Source organism: Osmerus mordax, chromosome 12, assembly GCF_038355195.1.
Source record: "Osmerus mordax isolate fOsmMor3 chromosome 12, fOsmMor3.pri, whole genome shotgun sequence".
Classification (NCBI taxonomy): Eukaryota; Metazoa; Chordata; class Actinopteri; order Osmeriformes; family Osmeridae; genus Osmerus; species Osmerus mordax.
The window spans coordinates 1,965,348-1,987,579 of record NC_090061.1 but is presented as its reverse complement, the minus strand read 5'-3'; the positions used below and the strand labels follow the sequence as shown (position 1 = coordinate 1,987,579).

At 43.7% G+C, this 22,232-nt stretch overlaps 1 protein-coding gene across 1 annotated transcript in view; it reads left to right on the top strand.

The window, feature by feature from the left end:
- Nucleotides 1-3,400: 3,400 nt before the first annotated feature.
- Nucleotides 3,401-22,232, top strand: part of pdgfc (platelet derived growth factor c) — a 29,233-nt gene continuing 10,401 nt past the window's right edge. Inside the window, exons 1-2 of the mRNA XM_067248007.1 lie at nt 3,401-3,572; nt 21,921-22,113. Coding sequence (XP_067104108.1) covers nt 3,401-3,572; nt 21,921-22,113 — 365 coding nt within the window. The remainder of the gene's footprint in view (nt 3,573-21,920; nt 22,114-22,232) is intronic.

Below are 22,232 nucleotides of genomic sequence, written 5' to 3'. Positions count from 1 at the left end.
CGTAGACGATGAGATATACTCTAGCTTTGGACTCTCTCTTTGGACTCTCTCATTTCTTCTCCTCCTCATCCTCCCCAGCACATCTTTCCTGAAAATACTGTACAATATGCACTTAATGAATATGAATACAGGCATTCATGCACACATTGAACACTGAACACACACACACACATCACAAGATCATATTGATTGGGTTTGGTATAGTAATAGCTTTGGGCACTGGGTCATGGAATGAGATCCTTGTCTCTTGGGGTCTGTATCTTCCCAGTCATGAACACAAGGTTCGGGAAATATGAAACTAAAAGACCTCCCATTGGGGGCACCATGCCAAAATAACCTAGCGTCCTATCACGTCTGACCACTTTACATCATGACTGGGGTAACCCAAGAATACCCCTCTCATAGCCTCAGTAGGTATTGCCACGTATTGTATCTCTTAGTCTTCAACATATAATGTTCTTCTTTGACATCAGTCACCCCCATGCTAATGAGCGCCCATTATGGCATCCCCCAAATCCAGGTTGACTACTTGGCTGTAGTGTCATGGGGCACCAGTAGGGGTCTCCAGACTCAAAGCAAAACGCTGTTAGAAAAAACCAGCTGGGGTAGAAGTTTGTCACTTTTACACAAGAGTTTTTTTAAGGGTATATGAAATAACCTTTTTAATTATTTTTTACAATATTTACTTCTAATGAGATGACATATTTTCATCTACAATTATGGAATATAAAACACAGAAACTGTTGTAAAACACTCAATTTGTTTTCAAATTTTCTTTTCTTTAACAACACATTTAATAAATATAGCAGTTCAGTAGAAGACTCGTCAAAAAGCTTGAGACTGAAAGGAACATACACACTAACTAAAACGTACACCATAACCCTCTCTGGAAGGTGCAACTATGTTCTGCAAAACATCCACACTGTTTATATGTCTACTTCAGCTTGGCCTAAGTACTATCTTACATCGGCTGTGAGGGATAGATCAATACATGATTTCATTGGCAATGGGGCACTCATTTGTCTCGAGTCTCAAAAAGGTATTTAGAATAATATTGGAATGTAGCCATTAGTGGGGCAACTATGAAATCCCAATCGTTTACATTTACATCTCAGCCAGTTTAGTGTAAACCTTCTGGGTTCCTTCCATGCTTGCTGTGACCCTGAGGTCTGTCTTGTGACTAATTCCTTCAGTTTATTCCCGTTTTTTTGTTGTTTTTTTATTATTAAAATTCTCAGTTTCACAAGACCACCATGGATGCAGCAATCAAATGTGCTTAGGGAGACAAAATACCAAGCTTTCACAGACACAACCTCCTTGGGTGAGGAGTGTGTGTGTGAAAGAATGAGAGAGAAGAGAGAGAGAGAAAGAGAGAGAGAAAGTTCAGAGAGGGAGAGAGAGGGAGGGAGGGAGAAAGTTCAGAGAGAGAGAGAGTTCAGAAAGAGAGAGAGATTTTCCACAATGTGGAGTGCTGACATCTGCTTCAGGGTTTTGCAGGGCTGGAATGCGATACTCTCCTTTACACAAAGGGACTGGGCCCTTGTAGCAGGCACAAGAGGACCTCTGTGTGCCAGTCTCCATGGGGGCAACACACACCAAACGAGTGTCTCAGACCCCTACGATCTCATCTCAGCCATCAACTTTGATTAAAAACATTAAACCCTCATCCATAACCCTTCCTCTCTCCAGGGTTGTAATGTTTCCACGACGTTAGACGGGAGTAGATTGCTCCTCTATTGCATCATGTGTCTTTGTTGAATGAGTTCAGTGTGTATGGAACTGGCCTTTGATTGTTTTGTCTGCTTGGTACGATAGACTTACTGTACAGGACAGTGTGTGTGTGTGTGGTGGTGGGGGGGGGGGGGGGCAAAACACTTGTGGATTCCTTCAACAATAAGATGAGAGTAACCACATTAATCACATTTGATGAGGCACAGCATTGTGCTCAAGAGAGCGGAAATTGATAACAGAAGGGGAAACAGCAACAGCGGTGTCTACTGCTTTGATATGACAAATTGAGAAGTTCTTAAACATTTCCCCTACAGATGGATTGTTCTAACGTTCCAGAGCAGAAGTGCTTCAGGCTACGATGGGGAGATTAAGGAGTCTTGACACACTCTATACTGTCCAATATTTACATTGCTGAAAGTGGGACATCTACAGTATTCATCCAGATGATCTTCATTCTTTGTAGGACATGCACTTAGTTTTCACACCTGATCCACTTTCTGCTGTTTTTCTTAGGGCCCAGAGAAAAATGTTTAACATCATTTTGCAAATGCTGTTTTTAATTTTTATATGGAATGTATTTATGGAAATAACAAATCAAAAAAATCTTTGCAATAAGTGCTGACCTCTGGCATGTTACCCTCTATTAACTCAATTATTTCCCGCGTTGTCGTCATATCTTGAGTAAAATTATTATAAAAGTAAATTGTAAATACAGAAGGAGCCGTATGTCTAGTATTCGTATCGGTATCATGTGGGAGGCTACTTTGGCTACATTCAATCAAATGATCCAGTGAGAATATTTTCTACTACTGTAGGGTACAAAAGCCGTGTTAAATGTATAATTATCCATAAACCTACAAGGAATATCCACCTGTCATGCAAGTTCACTAGTTCAGAAACTCACAATGGTGACCAGTTTGCCCCGTTCCGGAGATATTTGTGTTGAAAATACACATGGCAAGTTGAAACCTACCCAGTGCGAGACGTAGTTACTGAATAGTTAACATCACGGGGAGTTGCCTATGCTAGAAGGTTTGACTTTATGTATAGCACCTGTTGTGTCGTCAGTTGGCTGTCTGCGTTCTCCAGAAATTCAGACCCTGTCGTCTCAGCTTCTACGATAGCTTAGCTCAGTCTCCGCCTATGAGCCAAGAACCAGACAACAGACGCTCGAGCAGCGATATGTTATCCAATGTAGCCTTAAGACTGTATCGAATTGCGCTGCACGCGGGCATATATGCGCTTATTGTGAGGCTTGTGGAAATGCACTCGGAGCATTTGACTGGAGTTCCTTTGGAATAGTTTACTCCTGCTAGGCTAAGAGCTTGGAAACCGTGAAACCCATACAGCAGCCAACACAAATACATTATTTGTGCATGTGCATGCAATGAATACTGATTGTTACTCGGGCTGAATATACAATCACACCGGAGTTGGTGATAGAAAAACTTTCTCCAACTTTCCACAAAGCCAACAGGTGCGCACTTGCACTCTAGAAAGAACCCGCCCAACAGCCAGCGTTTTCAGTGGATTTTACGAGTCTTGAGTTTTTATTTTTCATTTTTCAGAGGACTCAGTATTTGAATGAGATTATGTGGATTTTACTCATTGTTTATCTGCTACAAATGTGTCCAAATAAGAATTGGTGTCCTCCACACTACGCCGGTGCATGGTGATACAAAACGTCCCGTCAACAGTGCTTTGTGATCGCCTTTCAACACTAATCCAAATGATCCTTTCATTATTACTCCTACTTGCATCGCTTCTCCAACAACATGGCTCAGAGGCAGAATCAAGTCACATTAGCAAATTTCAACATCCAAGTTTAAAGGAACAAAACGGTAAGTGCAAGCTATGTTTCATACAAAGTTGTTAGAACTTTTTTCCATTGCCTAGTTAATTTGATGTATAAATATTTAAGTTGCCTATATATTTTACAATTCACGCATTGCTTGCATCCAGGATTTAAACGTATTCGTTTTACCAAGCACATCTTGCTTAAATTTAAACGGCAATGAATGAGATCGCTTATGGTTTAAACAGCATTATCCAGGAAAGGAAGTGGAAATTACCTTTACCTTTCAAGTGTACCCGTGTGTGTTTAAGGGGGAAAACCCTCTAAAATTTCATGTCCCCTGGGAAAGGTTTCCTCTATGATCATAAAAGGCTCCATTCATGCAGTGCTAGTTGCTCCAGGCGATGTAATTTGCTTAGCCTCTGAACTTCACTGATTTGCGCTGTCAAAAAATCAGTTTTGTCAATGATTTGAGTCACATCCATTTAAGGCACATGCCGATGTGGTGCCATAAACCTATAAGTACAAAGAGTCAATCAATTATTTGCAAATAATTTCCTTCCAGCCGGACAAATTGGCAAATCAATCTGTGTGTTGTTGTTGTAAGGTGTGTGGGCGAGAGAGGGTAGGGGCGAGAGAGGGTAGGGGGGAGACGGGGGTGGAGGAGAGAGAAGGTCGGTGAGAGGGGGAGAGATGGAGCTTGTGTGTCCATCTGATGCACAGTATGGACAGGACAGTAAAAGGCTGTATACTGTGTAGTTAATCCAAGTGTTTGTTACATTGTTTGCACATGGGCGACTGTAACAACAAACAACAACATAAAATACCACCATTGTTGCTCACATTGTGGCACATCTTTACATTACATTTACATTTTAACACACATCTTAACACTACATGTGAATCTACATGGTTCCCTCTTAAATATCACCACATTCACAGTTATCATAACATAACTTTAAATGTACCTTTTCCCTCATACCACACTGAAACGACACTCGGTATACAATAATTCCACTTCCTGGTCACCTCATTTCCACATCCATCATTGGTGCTCATCTCGGCAAATAAAAACTATTTTGTATATGGGAGGTCAAGGGCAGCCAGCAGTTATCTCTTCTCCTGTGAATCTACATGATGCTTGTTTGAGATCTGTTTCCTACTACTGTATAAGGCATTGACCAAAAATTTTAAGGAATTTGACATTTAGTCATTTAGCAGACGCTCTTATCCAGAGCGACTTACAGTAAGTACATGGACATTCCCCCGAGGCAAGTAGGGTGAAGTCCCTTGCCCAAGGACACAATGTCATTTGGCACGGCCGGGAATCGAACTGGCAACCTTCAGATTACTAGCCCGATTCCCTAACCTCTCAGCCGCCTGACTCCCTCACAATTTGAGACATTGAGAAAGTGCTTGGATTATTGGATTAGTGCTTGCCTAAACTTGGAAAAAGCATCCACCACCATAGTCAATTTAGGCTCTATTACACTATCCGTATCAGATATTGTGTGTTTCATATCAAACACTTAACATGTTACTCAGGGTGACTAGAGTGTCTAAAGCTGGTTGTGATTGGCTGAGTGACTGTGATGAAGAGCCGTGTTGCATGCTCTGTAAGACCCGGGTGAACTAAGCCCCCCCCAATCATGATGGCTGGAGGCAGACTGGGAGGGCGAGCCGTCAACCCCCTCTCCCAAAACCCGACCACACGTGAATGAGAAGCAGGCAAAGCTAACGGGAGTCAGGTGGCTGAGCGGTTAGGGAATCGGGCTAGTAATCTGAAAGTTGCCAGTTCGATTCCCGGCCGTTCCAAATGACGTTGTGTCCTTGGGCAAGGCACTTCACCCTACTTTCCTCGGGGGAATGTCCATGTACTTACTGTAAGTCGCTCTGGATAAGAGCGTCTGCTAAATGACTAAATGTAATGGTATTCTTTAACGGGAGCGTGTGAGCGCTGAGGTTGACTGCAGATGCCCCGAGACTATTCGATATCGATCTGGCTGGAGGAGAGGCATGTTTAGTGGTTGTTGCCCGGAGAGTTCTGGTCCCTGGTCTTATTAGATGTGGCTGAGGATGACTGGCGTCTGTGCGGTGGTTGCTTTGCTCCTCCTCTAAAGATACTGGCCGTCAGTCTCCTTTGATGTTACCTGGAAGTGTACCAGCACCCACTGAGTTGCATTGGCTTCAATTAGCCCCCTTCGTATACCCGTGATCTCACCTGGGTTGGACATTTCTAACATGAAAAAATACATACTTCTGAGACTTGAGGATTAAATCTGAACAGTTGTCTCATCGCTCTTTTGATATCATTTTTAAAGGTCATGCCTAAATGGTACCCATGACCTTCACTGATGTGTTTACCTTCAGAGTTAAGTGAGAGGAGTGAACAGCTACAATGCTGCGGTCCCAGATACACCCACCAGAACACCCACACATCATGGCCAGAGCACCTCTGTAGTCGACATTCATCCCTCTAAAGGAAGAGTGCAGCCTGCCTGCTTACCATAGATGGTGATCAATTTACAGCCAGCCAGCCCACCCAATAGGAAAGACTGGGGGGCCAACATTTTAAAGGATGCAGCTGCAGATATTTACGTGAGACACAGATTACCAGGGGATAATCTCTTGTAGCCTCTTTCGGCACTACTTGAGGAAACCAAGGAACACGTGAGAGTTGCCAATGATCACAGAGGTTGCCTTTCTGGAATGAAAAGTGAGATTAGGGGATTAAAGGAGGAGGAATGGGGTCAATGTGACTCACAGGCCAATAGTGAGAGGTGCAGCTCTCCACATATTATATTGGTGTTTTGGGGTAAATTAACAGTCGTTGTTTATTCACCGGGTCATCATGCAGACAGGTAAACAAGATATGCAAGTGACGCAAGTCCCTCTACACAAGTTTGGAAAAGGAGGTTGTTCTAAATGTAAACAGTTTGTTCGCAAATGTTTTACAGTAATGCATAAATGTTATACTTATGCATTTAAGTGTTACTGCACACTTTGTGCAACACTGTCTTGGAATGTGTCTTGACAGCTTGGCAAACTTCAAGCATTTTGTAAACCGAGATTTCAAACATTTTAAACATTTCTCAACGTGGAATCACGCTCATGGTGGGCAGAAGTCGATGTAGTCGGCACAATCCGTTTTTCACTCTGTTAGGAAAGTCAGACCTCAACATTACAGAACCCATCAAGTAATGATTACCTAACTTCAGCTGGCTGGGCTCAGCCTGGGAGGGTTATATGGCCACCAGCCTCTGCTGTTGGCAGCTACCAGCTTGGCAGCTGTCTTTCCCATTACCACCGCTGTTGTGTCAAGTGGTTTCCATAGTAGTTAAGTTTATTTTTTAATTTCGAATTACGGTATAGCTGTAAAACTGGTAAAACCCAACCGAGAGAGCTTGGACCATCAAATTATACTTTAATACCGTTCTGATGTTTCTTGAACAAGTTTCCCCTGGGAAAGGTTGTTTTGAGTTACACGTTGGAGAGTGAATACGGCGCGGTGACTACATTTTTTTAACTGTGAGTTAATCAATGTAGTCACCGTGCAGCGATGACCGATGCTTACTGGACAAAACCGAAGCCTTCAAAGGCAGCAAGAAACTTTAGACCTGACTGTTCTGAAAGAGGTAACTGGAAACTCCAGAGTCCTGCAACTTTTACTGAACATACAGTACCTATACCCTCAACTCTAAACACAGCACGCCTTGTCTGTGTTCCAGCAGCATGCGCCCTCCGCCCCCTCTCGTTCCCAGTCTCTGGTGGGGGACTGTGTATAACAGTGTCTATGCCTCCCCTGTCAGCATAGTGTCAACGTGGATCGCTGTATTTGGCAAGCGAGCGTGCCACTGCCTGCCTGCTGTTTGTCATTTTGGGCAGCGAATGAACATTCTCTCCCCAGAGTAGGCGAGGGAGAGAAGAGAGAGAGAGAGAGAACTGGGTCACAGGTCTAAGCTGCACTGGAGGACGAGAGAGCCACAGCCAGCGCCTCCCCAACCCGCCCTCCGGCCCTATCAACACGTGTCTTGTTTCTGTTTGTGAGCCTTTTAGCTGTCAGCCTGGAGTCTTCCCTCAAGCAGGTTCCAGTATCAAGGCTGGGCTGCACTCGTGTATTTTCCTCTGGTCTGGAACTCGGAGCCACGATGACATAACGTTGCCCTTTGAAACTTCACAGACCAAATATTAAAATTCTTTCTGTCTGACAGATGTATACAGCGGTTGATGAGCACACATTGCAACAACGATTGTACCATTCTTTCCTTGTCTGCTACGGTATGAATTACTCAGCTGAGACTACAATCCTGGAGATCACCTGAATGAGCCTTAAACACAGCCATCTTTCGTAACAAATGACCCAGGAGCAGTATTAAGAGTGAAGCAGCCACTACTACTGAGAACTGGGTCTGGGGTTTGGAAGTCTGGGCCACCCAGTGCCAAGTTTATGTCACACTTTCTCTGGTTCCCATGAGGAGACGAAAATATAAGAGCACATAAATTGGGTCTGATAAACAAGGCGCTGCAAAGGGTCCCAGTGCTAACATTGACATTGACTGAGAGGAGGACATAGTCTGCACGATGTTGTCTAGACATGGAGGGTGGAGTCCGTCTGCCCCTGGTCAGGATTACCTGTCAGCACAAATACACCTGTCATTCATCACGAGGCATTTCCTCATAAAGGCGTCTCAGAGACATGTCTCTCAGTGTCCATGCAAGCAGTGGTCTAACTGTCCTTCCAAATCCTAGGCTGTGTGATTCACTGACCTGAAAGTCATTGAGTGGAACTGCAGTTTTCTCAAATAGAAAACTATGGTAAATGATGTTTTGTATTTGGTGCTGAAAAGTGTCAGTGCAGAAGTAGCTTAGCTTACTTGTTTTACTACAACCTTCAGATATAGTCATTCTTATTTGTTGTACTATTACCTTCAGAAATGATAATGCCTACAGTATGTGAAAGTTCTAGGTGGCATTTAAATGTTACTGTTGGCATACGTGAAATGTACATCATCATTCCTGTGGTGGTTATCCTTAGTTCTACTGATATTCGTCAATCCTTTATGAATACGTTTGGATGAACCGTGTTTGAGGTATTAGTGAGTTGGCAGAACAGCGCTCTGCTTGCAAACACTAAAGCCGTCCTGAATATTGCCTGTTTTGAAAGCCGAATGAATTCCATTGGACTTAAAATTTTGGCATTGGGTGTATGTGATGAGTTGACCTCAGTTACCATCTCTGGAGGGCATGTCTGCATAGTTTGGCAGATGTCAGCACCCACTGTCAGATAACTATTTCAAAGTGTCCTGTTCTGTCTCTCCCTCTCGATTCTCAAGGCTTGGGCGTCACCTTGGGGTTGATTGACAAGAAGCTTGACCCCGAACAAGCCCCCAAAAGCAGCAGCCCAGGTGTGCCTTCTGGTGAGGAGGAAAAGCTTTTAAAGGGACGTACCACAACGCACAGACAGGCCCGAGTCTGGTTCGAGCTGCTGTGCCAAGATAAAAAATAAAAAGGAGAAAAAAGACAGAGCATTTTACAGGCTTCAAGCCAATATTTACTGCCAACAGGCCACATGCACAACATAGGCTTGTTGTTGGCACTGGCCTGCATGGCAGAACTGAGATGAAAGACACTCAGTAAAAGTAAGCTACAAGCCCAGAGCTGAGGCACCAACATCCAAGGTGTTGCAATCGCATGTTCCCTGGTTCCTCCAGACCATTTCCCAGGTGCCCTGTGGGTAGAACCGACACCACAGGCCTGTTTCTGCAGAGCTCGTTCAGCTGGGGTGTCTGTCTTGACAGACATGATTAGAAAGCTTGGATTTAGTTTGAAACGTTTAGGTTGACACGTGGGATAGTGCTGGTGTGTCTTGCAATTCAGAGATTACCTTATCCGATCGGTCTCCTGTGTTTTGTTTAGCTTGTTCTTGCGAAAAGGAGTTAAACATAATTTGTTTTAAGACTTCAGTTTGAAAGAACTAAAAGAGAAACCTTTTTTATAGGAAGCCTTTTATAGCCTTTTATTCGCAGAAGGGAGTAATGATCGATCAGGCGCACTTCAGCACCAGTGCGTTTAATACACCTGGCTTTAGCTCAGTTGTTTTCTTTGACACAGTGAGTCAAACAGCCTCAACTGTGCTCAACCTGGCTTCATATGCCGTCTGACTCGCGTCCAGTTTCTCTCGTTTAGCGTACACTACAACTCAGATATGTCCGCAGGAATCCAAGCCCTGCTGTGTCTTCCTAATGTGTCATTGGAGCCGAGTGAGAAAAAACCCCCAGAGTCCATTAACTTGAGATGAGAAATATTCCAAGTGTAAAGCTTTTCTTTTCAGTTTTTTTTTTTTTTTTTTCTGGGGAAAAATAAAAAATGCACCTGTCTCGGTAATTACTGCTTCAGTGATTCAGTTAGCTGTCCCCGAATAGCTGGGTCATGCAGATTTGCACATGCTGGGGTTTTATATACGATGGTATGCCACTGGCCCAGGACGGCTGTAACCCAATCACACGCACAATTTGGAGAATGCTTGGCTTTTCCCAAAGCACAAATAGGGTTCCTGAACTCTAGCCTCGCTGGACACTAAGCACCCACACCAGCCCGGGCTCCATGGGAGGGTATCCATTACCAGGACCAAGATGGAATGAAAATACACATTAGCGTGTGAGTTCCCATCACTGCCTCTAATGATCACAGCCACAGCTTTATGGAGGGAGATCCGTGTACGGCAGCGCACCGTGGGAGTCGCTTAGTGGTTAGAGCATTCGATTTTGGATTGTGAGATTTATAGGTTCAAATTCCCCCATACCCCCGCTAAATGAATACAATACATACAATTTCATGTTTCATGTCTACGAAAGTTTATTTTGACAATGTTATATTGATTTTAGAGGGACGGTGGGTGTGTACCTAAGATGTGGTATTTCCCAGTAGTGACTATCGGATCATGACACTAGAAATGCAACGCAGATGCTGAACAGACGAACTCTGCGGCAGTGAGCACTACAGACTCTTGTGTCTTCTCATGTTACAGTAGCTTAGCGTCGCAAACACTTTAACACTGACATGGCTAAAACAAATTTACCTAGAGACAAAGACATGCAAGACAGGGTCGTATTATGTCACTATGGAGCATGGATGTGGGCCATATATATAAACCAATCTCTGTCTCACTCCTTGGTAGGCGGGCGACAGGTCAGTCTTCTGCGAAGGTGTCAAGGGTGTTTTTTTCACCCCCCCCCTTTCCTTTTATACACGGGCTATTGCTCTTGCCTAACCCGCCATCCACACTTAGAACTGGAGTCCCAATGTTACAGTAATAGCCTACATAAAACCACAAAAGACATTATCAAAACAGTGTGATATTATCCACTGCCTGTCTTGTCATTCCGAAAGTTAAAGTGAATAGGCGAAGCACCAACATGTAACATCAAGTCGCCTATAACCTAGAATTTACAACTAATTTTACTAGGATTTCATTTTTACATATGTACTGTGTCCTGACAGTAAATGAAAAAAATATTATGTTTTGCCATAATAACTGACCTTGGAATTTCTCAACGCAAGAAGCGCCATCTAGCGACCATGACGTGTCAAACAACAGGGGGTCAGATGGCTGAGCGGTTAGGGAGTCGGGCTAGTAATCTGAAGGTTACCGGTTCGATTCTTGGCTGTGCAAAATTACGTTGTGTCCTTGGGCAAGGCACTTCACCCCACCCTTCACCCTTGTTTGATACCCCTCTCGTGGATTATTGCTTTGATACCCCTTTCGTTGATTATTGCTTTGATAATATATCAGTCCCACCACAATACTCCCTCAACAGTGCAAATACAGGTAAAACAAAGACGAATTAGCTAACTGGTTGGTAGTAGTACTGAGGCTGGCTACACAGCCGGTGCTTTGGAGGTCTGGATATTACAGCTACAGAAGAGCGCATCCTAACAGACATTGCTCACCTGGAGAAGCCGGATGTGCTCCGTTTTGCTCCAAGCTTCACTGACCCCTGGACCGGCGGTAAGTAACTTGTAGGATAACTCTACAGCTGAGATAGGCTAACTGTAGTACAGTCTGTACTGCTGTGTGGGATTCCTAGAGCTAACCAGTAGGCTACGAAGGGTGAAAACACAGGGTGTTGATATCACAGTCTGGAAACATAGCTAGCTACATAAGATGTTATCACCCTGGCCTGTGCCTGTAGCGTTTCTGCTACAGGCAGAACCGCTGCCTGTAGCGTTTTACAGGCAGCTAGCTTTAGTTTAGCCAGCTAGCTACAATAACTGAACTGATGTTTCTACTGTAGGTAAACGTGTGCAGGTTTGTGATGTAGTTTAGGTGACTGTGGCTAGCTAGTTAGCTACTGTTAGCTTCACTTTTTGGGGGCAATGCTTGCGGGAACAAAACACACATTTTGACACAGATACTGTCTATGTAGTGCAAAAATACACCCAATTAACAAATTATGTAAAAATTCTGTGTGTCTATTGTGGGGAGTAGACGTCTATATGTGCTCGTTTGGTAGTCAACCCAGTGCAGAAGTCAGGGGCAGTTAGAAGTGAGAGGTCACTTCAAGGTTGTTATCCCCATTTGCCTAATGAAGTAACTGTTTCCTTTCACACAACCCAAAAAAACACCTTATTCTTACCTCCATATTTTAAATGTATAGGCCGTTTGAATGTTACAGCACATCATAGAAAAGCTTCCGTTTTTGGAAGCCTCAATCCCAGCAAATTATACAGCATTGTTTTCTAAGTGCATCCACATGAATATTCATCATCGCTGCTAAAGATAATATCAAAGCTTTAACCGGCTGGTATTATAATTCCATTTCTCTATTACTTTCCAGATAACATTTGTCTTACGCAATGGCTATTATTAGATGTAAACAGCACACATGATTTCATGAGCATTCACGGTAAAGGAAGGAAGGCCGGAGGTCTTTTTGACAAATCGGGACAGTCAGAAGCTTAATACCCTGTGTAGGCTGTTAATGGAGCACCTAAATGCAGAGTGCTGAACGTTTTTCTACCTCAGCCATTCGGCTGCGCAGCCCTTACTGTAAGTTATGGTGTTGTCTATACGAAAAGCATTGGACCGCTTCACAGGCCGTATTCTTTGGCATAATTGAAGATTGACCGTGCGCTCGAATTGAAAACCAAACTGACCGTAGTCATTGGTACATTAACGGTACATAGATAAGTCGGATTAGCTGCTGTTTAGCTTAAAGGGTTAGATTCTCAGGGCACCCTGTCCTGCATGTTTTAGATGTTTCCCTGCTCCAACACACCTGATTCAAATGAATGGTCATAAGCAGGCTTCTGCAGAGCTGGATAACGACCCATTCATTTGAATCAGGTGTGTTGGAGCAGGTAAACATCTAAACCAGGCAGGACAGGGTGCCCTGAGGACCAGGGTTGGGAACCACTGGGTTAGATGATAAGGCTGGGTTAAAATGGGAAAATATATTCAACCATTTGTAAGTTTACTTAACGGTTCTTCAACTGTCACTTTTCCCAGCAGTCAGTAGAAACGTGCATCGGTGCCAGTGGATGGTCTGGTTAGTGGGTTGATGAATCAAACTGGCTCAAAAATCTCAAATGTAAACTTGTACATGTGTTGCTATAATACACTAGGTTACTTTTGTACATGATAGTAACTATTTGTAGGCTACAGTCTAATAAAACCCCTAATGGTCTAGAGTATGGTTTAATGTTACACAACATGGGCATATTCTTGGATCTGAATATTTAGTGTCACTCAAATCGACCAAGTATAGAACTGCTGTGTTTCCTTCTTAGACTACTCATCCAGTTCACCTCCAGCTGTTAAATCCTCTCCTAGACCTCCCCTGAGAAACATCAACATCCAATCCTCTAATCTCCAACGTGAACACATATGCCAACTGCAAAAGACCAGGTGCAAAACAAGTTTCTAAGTGAAAACCACGCCAAGTGGAAGCGATGTGTTCGCAGGGCTCTGTTAAGGTTTGGAGTTTGTAGGGCACTGACTTTTTTGGGCGTGGATGAAGGAGAGAGGTTTGGCTGAGTTGTTTTAATGACCTGGGTCCTTCTCCGACCTCTTGACCCCTCCACTGCTCATCTGCTCCCCCGGCAACAGGACCTGCCAGGTTGTGAGAACACAACAGGGAGGTGGCTAATTACCAGGGTAAGACTCTTTAAAAAAGAGAAAATGTTTAAAGATAAAATCGGAGTCATAACAACTCCTTTTTCGTTTCCACGGTAATTGCCCGGATTGAAATGTTCCTCTGTGTAAGTCTCTTGCTGCCCTTGCTTGGATTTAATCATTCAATTGACCGCAGCTGAAAATCACATCAGGCCCTTGAAAGCCTCGCCCCAAATCTGCTTGCACAGCTCCAAGCTCACAGGGGGCCACTGAAAAGCCCAGTGTTTTGAAAGTCCCAACAGATAGTGAAAAGAACAGCCTCTACTATGAAGCTGCTGTGATGTAGGTGGCTCTTGCTTATTAGATGTAACGCTACATGCATGACGTGCACCAGTAAAACAAGTGTGGTCTTTTGGTGAGAAAGCCGACGATGTAATCTTTTCATTCAAGCAGTAAGATTACGGTAATGGCCCGTGGGAGTTTAAGTGCGATAATCTCTGGCTCTGTTGGGTGTGAATGTGGGCATTTTGCAACTGGAGATACAGCACATTGGGGTTTCGCACATTGGGGTTTCGCACATTGGGGTTTCGCACATTGGGGTTTCCAGTGCATTTTCGTTGTCGGGAGACAAGCTAGCTCAGTCAAAACAACTGTGTAAAACTACTCATTCTTCCGAGTTTCCTGAGGTGTTCTCACTAAATCATGTGTCTTGCTTTAAACCTTTTAAAGCTACAAAGAGGATGGTGATCATCCCATTAGTCTTAAAGTATAGTTTCCACCCCCCAAACCTGGATGTCTAATCAGCCGTAATGGCAGTATCTGGATCTGGAGAGAAGCAAGCTGTCTTCCAATCTGGACGGCCAGGATAAAACTGTGATTCAGCCCAAGCATCCAGCTGTCCGGCACACAGATGTGGCTGTGGATAAGCCTTAAGCGTGGTCCTCCAGCAGACCTCACAGCTGCGAGGGGAAGATGTGTTCCGTCTGTCAGCGACCGGTGCAGGGCAGAGGGTGAGGCTCGTCGACCAGTGTGGGTGAAACGTGTCTTGACAGCCTTTTGTTCTTTAGTTAACCATCACTTCCATAACACATCAGGGATTAGCTTTGATATACATTCTTCTTTTGACAGTTGGTATTGAAATTGAAGTTTATTTGGCCACCCACTAACGGGAGTAAGACTTCAGGAGAGGTTTTTTATAATGTCTTATTTTATATATTTATTTTACAGCTTCAGTGTCCATAATAGATTCATTTAGAATTTTGATGGTTTTCACTTTTACAAGTTAACCCTCAACACAATTATATGGTTTGATTTATTGGCAGCAATCATGCATTAAAAGCCAGTCAATTTAACGATTGGAGTCATCTGAACGCTTCTGCATGGTACGCAGCAACATGCAAACAGGTGATACCTGAGTTCAAAGGTCATAATCCAAAGAGGTCAAAGCTGTGTCTGCAACGCAAATAGATGTCTGCAGTGAAAGTATAAGTAAGCAGGAGTGACATCCAATCTTGTTTTTTACGATGCAGGACACTGGTGTCGGCACTAATTAGAGGCTGCTCAGAACTGTTGAGGGAATCATTTGTAACCTGAGGAGAGTCCTGGTGTGGAGCAGAGATGTAGTCACCGGGACGGGCCGGGCCGAGGTGTCGAAAGAGTTCAATCTAGCCTTGGGGTGTGTCATTATTAAACAACCATTCATGCGTTTGCATGGTCGTTCATAATCATACTCACACTAGCCCTTACGTACAGGGTGTGCCTGAAAATGTTTCATTACCTCAGGAAACGATTAGTGAACGACAGTTTATGTTCAGTGTTCACTTTCGTTCTAGTGCAGTTCCTTTAGGAAATTGTTATCAGTAAGTTGGTAAATAAGTGTCCAACCTACGGCTTAAAAATAATACTTTACCCACCTACTTCTGTTCTTTATAGTTGGCCGCACAGGCGATTTCCTTTAACCATAACTGTCCCAGTATTATAACTGATTACCTACTAAGAATACTAGAGAGTACATGAGATTAAATGAAATGTTTCTTTAGCTTTCTCTTTCCTACCAAACAGTTTAAAGACACTTCATAATGTGCTGTAAAAGATTGCAATATCAGCTCAAGGCAACAGTTGCACTGAAGTTATATATAGAAATATAGCAGTGGGTTGCCTTACTCGAGCTATCCAGCATTTTCACCAGCTTATCTGTAGAGCTGCCCAAGGAATGCAGTCGAGAAAGAGAATCTGTGACGAGAGAGAGGTAGGGAGAGACAGAGAGAGAGAGTGGGGGAAAGGGAGAGGGGGGGAGAGAGAGGGAGAGAGTGGGGAAAGGGAGAGGGGGGGAGAGAGAGAGAGAGGGGAGGGAGAGATACAGTTCAGAACAGTCTGAAGAGTTACAAAGTGTCTCAAAAACTCAGACACAGTCTCGTAAAACCCCAGTGGCCATCTTTCCTCTTTCAGCGCTGACCCCTACACACACACACACACCCCTACACACACGCTCACTCAGGTTGTGTGGTGTCAGGTTGGGCTATTCGATATGGTCCGCGGATGTTTTGTCGCTGCATCCGGATGTGTTAACAGACGGGTCCTACAGGGCCCCTGTAGTGACTGACACAAAACTGGGGGAAGTGCTGGGGTGAGGTGGATGACGTTTCCTCTTCAGATCAGGCCCTCACAGGTACTCCTACTGTAAGCTTCCCACCGATGAGGGGCTGTTTACTAACCCACCTGCTGAGCCGCTAGCTGGGAACGAGGATCGTGTACAGAGAGATTTTACAGCATGAGTTGTATGTCCCTGACTTGGAAAAGACGATCTTTTAAACTGTTGTTGTAGATCCTCCAGATCATCAATGTTTAGTTCTGAAAACGTCTTATTCTGCTCAATCTTTTGTGAAAAATTATTTTGGAGGCAGGAGACTGAGGCAGGGGTATTTCTTTAATCCGCTCCTCTTTTGTGATTCTGATCTGGTTGTAGAGGGCTGAGATGGATCATGACTGCTGAGTATTGATAAACTGGGTCATGCTGTCAATCAAGCTGTCATTGATTTTGTCTGATATTGCCATTATAGTTTTTTTTTTTTGTGGAAGAGATAAAACAATTGAAGGTTGCCAAATGATCACCTAACATTTAGAGAAAGGACTGAGGTTGCCTGAAGCGAACAGGCTACACACACCCACGCACCAACACACTGACTTGGATCCTTCAGTCGTTGTCCCGGCAGTTGTGAGCGAACCCTGCAGAGTATCTAGGTGTCACAACCGTCACACTTCCTGTTGGATACAGGAGCATGTGCTGAGCAGATTGAATCATTACAACAGGCAACGGTCCCACGAAGCCAAATCATTTTTTAATGGCATGAAAAAATTCCCATAGTGAGGTTCAGCTTCTTTTTCCTGACCGACTGTAAACCTAAAGGCAATAAATATCCAAAAGCAGGCCCTGGAATTTACTGCACCTGTAGCTGGTAGCCAAAGCTGAGCCTTAATACGCAGCAGATGGTGAGAGTGATTGCATTGGTCCATAAGCTGCAAAAAAAAAAGAGAATTCATTGTTGGGTACAGTTTCATCACCTGGCCGGTGCTGTTTCAACATAGCCGCTCTGGGACTGCTCGTGATTGGTCCATTAGCTTGTAACGGGTTGGAAATTTAAAAAAACAATTCGCATTAGCATATTGGTGTCACTGTGCAAAACAAAATAGCTGTCTTTACTGGTTATGTGTGAAGTGGTCAAAATGAAATGTCAATTCAATACATGCCGATTCGACACATTTACATTTAGTCATTTAGCAGACGCTCTTATCCAGAGCGACTTACAGTAAGTACAGGGACATTCCCCTGAGGCAAGTAGGGTGAAGTGCCTTGCCCAAGGACAACGTCATTTTTCACGGCCAGGAATCGAACCAGCAACCTTCTGATTACTAGCCCACTTCCCTAACCGCTCAGCCACCTTACTCGACACGGTTTAGTTCTGGCCAACAAAATCGGTAGTAATGTCTGTGAACCTTGCGTGAACTTATAATAAATCTACCCAAATGTGTTGTCTGAATGTGTTTGAATCAGTTATCCAAGTGTTTCGCAGCCTAAATTAAAATGTCCTAGCAGCACTGCATTACTCCTAAGCTTTAATTGCCAGTTCGATTCCCGGTCAAGCCAACTGACGTTGTGTCCTTGGGCAAGGCACTTCACCCTACTTGCCTCGGGGGGAATGTCCCTGTACTTACTGTAAGTCGCTCTGGATAAGAGCGTCTGCTAAATGACTAAATGTAAATGTAATGTTAAGACGGACCCATGTCCCACATGGCTGTTTCAGACATTAGTACTTCTGTTCTCTTTCTGCGTTTAATGTTTGACTGCTAAACTCTTACAGTAACTGCTCTACACCGGTGTTTCCCATGCAGGATGGGAAATGGGGAACAGACTCCTAATACCTTTACAGTTGCCAGAGTTATATATTATTGTCTTAGATCATTCCTTGTCTACTAGATAAGCTGATTGCAATGTGGTTGCTATAATGTGACATATTTATGATATAATACGAAAACATAAAAATAGAGTAATGCTATGCTACCACAAAGCCAGATGAGGTTATGTTTTTCAGTGCTCCCTTTCCACAATGATGAGAAACATGTACACACATGGCATCTGTTCACATTGCTGTATATATGTGTGTGTGTCTTGAGTGGTTAAACACAACTGTGTAATTGTGTGTACGGATCTGTCTGTGTGTCCATGTGTGTTCACTTTTGTGAGCTTTGGTAATTTAGAGGTTAATGTCTAACAGCGGTTGCCTGGACGGTTACCGCAGTAACGTGTGAACAAAGCACAATGGAAGCGCTGTAAAGGGCTGTTTATTCAAACTCACTTCCTCCCCTAATCGTGGTTACACTTTCCTCAAGGAAAAAAAAACTGGGTCAAGGTAGAGTCATGTTTGAGGTAATTCTCTCTGGGGACAGCCCTCTGATCATTGTACAACATTAGTTAACCTGGGAGAGGGAGGTCATCTGAAAGTCAGTGTTTCACACAGAAGAGAGCAGAATGTGTGCATACATAGGCACGCTAAACTTCGCAAAGCTGTAAGAGGGAAAAGTTGAGGGGAGATGAAAATGTTTATTTATTCATTAGAAAGCAGTGAAAGGTTTCAAAGACAAAAAGAACGAGAGGTTCACTGGGAGTGTTGACGATGAATACTAGCCTCATTGATGCTACACTAAAGTTGTAGGTCTTCGCAAAAGGGTAATCTCAGCATTGAATGCATATCACCAACCTTTTACGTATTAATTCACTTCATAACAAACTCCCAAAGATTCAAGCACAACACATATATTATTTATATTCGAAATAAAGGCTCATGACAGAAACAGCAAGTGAATAGGACCACATAATCGGCCTGATTTCTTAAAGGAAAACTTAAAAACAGGGGAAACCTAAATATTCTCTTATTTTTCTCTGTCCTCGACGGCAAGGCCATTTTTTTTTTTACGTTCTTCCCTTAATTACCGTCTTAATAAAAACAGACATTCCGTTAAGCATTTAACTGATTTTTCCCAAGGAATTATGTTGGGGAATGGTTTCCCTTCAGCATATGTCAATTTATAATTACAATGATTCTTCTAAGGCTTTGGTTGGTCCACCTACTGCAGATTAAAACCATGTGTACATCTTACTGTGCCACAGGTCTGCAGTACAGTATCTGGGGTTGTGTAAAGGAGCACATATTTTCACATTAATCATTATGTGCTTTATGAGTCTCCTATGTGTCCCCCTCACTGTTATAGGGATGTAATTAAAAACATGACATTGTGATGGAGGGCCCAGCCCTAATGGCATTAAAGGAGCCGTAGTATTGGCTGGTTCCTTCTCCAGTCGTTAGCCAGCAAATGAATACTGGTAACAGTCAATCAAACAATCTTAGCCGCTTTAACATGCACCACAAGATGAAAGAGCTATCAAATGTCTCCATTTTTTTTCATGGTTGGAAAGGCTTCAAAGAAAACCGGCTGAAGCAACCGAAGTATGATCTGTTTTGTTCAAGTGAGAACATAAAGTGTTTTGTCTTTTCTAAGGGGGGCAGCTGAGGTGTATGGCTCTGAAATACAGCCTTAAGGGACTCTTTTGTCTGAGCTAATATTGCACCTAATGTACGTTTTCTATCTGCAGGGAGTGCAAGAATAGTCTTGCAACAGCTCTCTTTAACCAAACAAGGTGGCTATTCTTTGGGAGGATTCAGTTGGTGTTTGGAAGCCAAGCTTTTGACTCCTGTGAAAAACCCCGTTGACTGAGAAGCCTGTCGTATGGCAATGTGTGATTCTGTGTCTCGTTTATAACCTCTCCTGTTCTAACCTGGCATGCCATTATCCTGAAGAAAAAACTAAACAATCAAAGTAGTGTTGGTGGGATAATCTTATATAACTACTATTTAACAAACCTATATCATCACCACTTTATATCTGTAATACTTTTGATTGACAGAGGCCTGTTTCCTGCCAAAAGAAGGAGCTGAGTAGTCATCAAGTTAGATCTTGAATGATGTCGAATCTGGATTTAAACGAGATCAAAGCGAACGTCTCGTCAGGATCTCACAGTGGGTCTCTGTTGGGTGACCACGCCCTCGGTCAGACATGTTGTCCTTGGACTCTCCTAAATCACACGGGGTCAACAACGAATCATTATTTGAGATTGTCCAGACCCAGAGCTCGGAGCACGCCTGTGTTTTTGTTTCTATCAAAAGCAAACGAACTGTGCATGAATCATGCTGCCGGACGTGACTCACTTTCCTCACTTGAATGTAGGGCCAAATAAAAAGTAATTAAGCTAGAAATGTGCCCCAAATGCAAATTCCCACACACACACACACAAAGCACCCAGAATGGAATTTTATCCAACAACAAACATTCTGCTCCTCCTCACCCGCTACAAACCCTGCCTGCTACTGTGTTGGTGGGATGACAGGAGTAATCTGAATCAAAAACAGGGAGATTACATGATTTAAACTTCACTAACACACTTCCTTGATAGTCAAACCCTGAGCTGTGTAAACCGTGCAGGTCTGGTGAACTTTGACCCTAGATGTTTTGGCATTAGAACACACCTCTGACTGGTTTCTCATTCGCTGCTTTACAGCTTCTCTGCCAGTGGACCAGGCTGAATGTATTTGGTGGTGGTGGTGTTGTTGTTGTTTCTGGAGGCTCAGGTGGGTGGCAGGATATTATGGGATAGCAGGCCAGCCAGATGGGTTATTGGCGGCGTTTCTCCAGCAGGCGACAGCGCCTGATGGAGAGAGGAGGGAGACCGACAGAGGGGTGATTTAAGACCCCTGGCGGCGTGTCCAGGGGGGTGGGGGGCTGGCTGGCGAGGGGAGCTCGTTAAAAACCATCCAACACACCCCCCCCTCCTCCATTTAACGACCCTCCTGTGTCCCGGTCCTTCTAGGAGTTTATGGAGACAAGAGATGCAGCATCACAGCTGACAGCAGAGAGAGGGAGGGAGAGATGGAGTGAGAGAGGGAGACATGGAGGGTGAGAGAGAAGGAGAGAGAGATATGGGGGGAGTGTATAACAGAAGGTGTGTTTGGCTTAAAATGGAAATGGAAGAGAGATTTGTGTCACGTTGCGTATGTGTATGTGTGTGTATACCTTTTGGGCTATAAAAGTCACACAGCGCTCCCTAAGGGGATGACGCAGGATCTGAGTTATTTGGTCGAACAGGATATTATTCCTGTCCATTCAACAGTGATGTTACTAAACAAAATAGGAACTGGGAGGAAAATCCCACACTGAAATGTTATTTCCATTCCATTTACCAAGAGTAATGTAGGTCTGTCAGCAGCCATTGTTAGAGGACCCAAACGTCATTCCCACCTGAATTAAACCAACAATTCGGTCGAGAAAGTTAATGTGTGCCACATCTTTCATATCATTATGGAGTAGATCGAAAACCTCAAACATATTTTAGTGTCAGAAAATACTAAAACCACAGTATATGCATGAATATTATCCATGGATTACAATTTTTTGTATGTGGCATTGTGTAATTTTTGAAGTTTATGAAAGGACTGTACATTAGATACACTTTATTTGGATGTTACTTTGGATAAAAGCATCTGCTAAATGAATAAAACGTAAATATAAAAATCAGTGGAACAAAACACTTCCTCCCCTACTATGACCTCACTTCCTCCCCTACTATGACCTCACTTCCTCCCCCGCTCTGACCTCACTTCCTCCCGTGCTCTGACCTCACTTCCTCCCCTGCTCTGATCTCTGACCCCTCGCACCCTGCGTCTCCCCCAGGAGTGCAGGAGTCCCAGCATGAGAAGCTCGTCTCGGTGGCAGGGGAGGGCATGATCCACAGCCCAGACTTCCCGCACACCTACCCCAGGAACACCCTGCTGGAGTGGAGACTGGTCGCCGCCAGCAACATGAGAATACAGCTGACCTTCGACCCGAGGTTCGGTCTGGAAGACCCAGAGGATGGAATATGCAAGTAAGCACCATCAAACGTGAATATACCAAAAACCATATGTACATTTGATCATTAAACTGTCTAACTTCAGTAATATACAGTATTAGGTGGGTAAGTATTGTAAGTCAGTTCAGTGATGA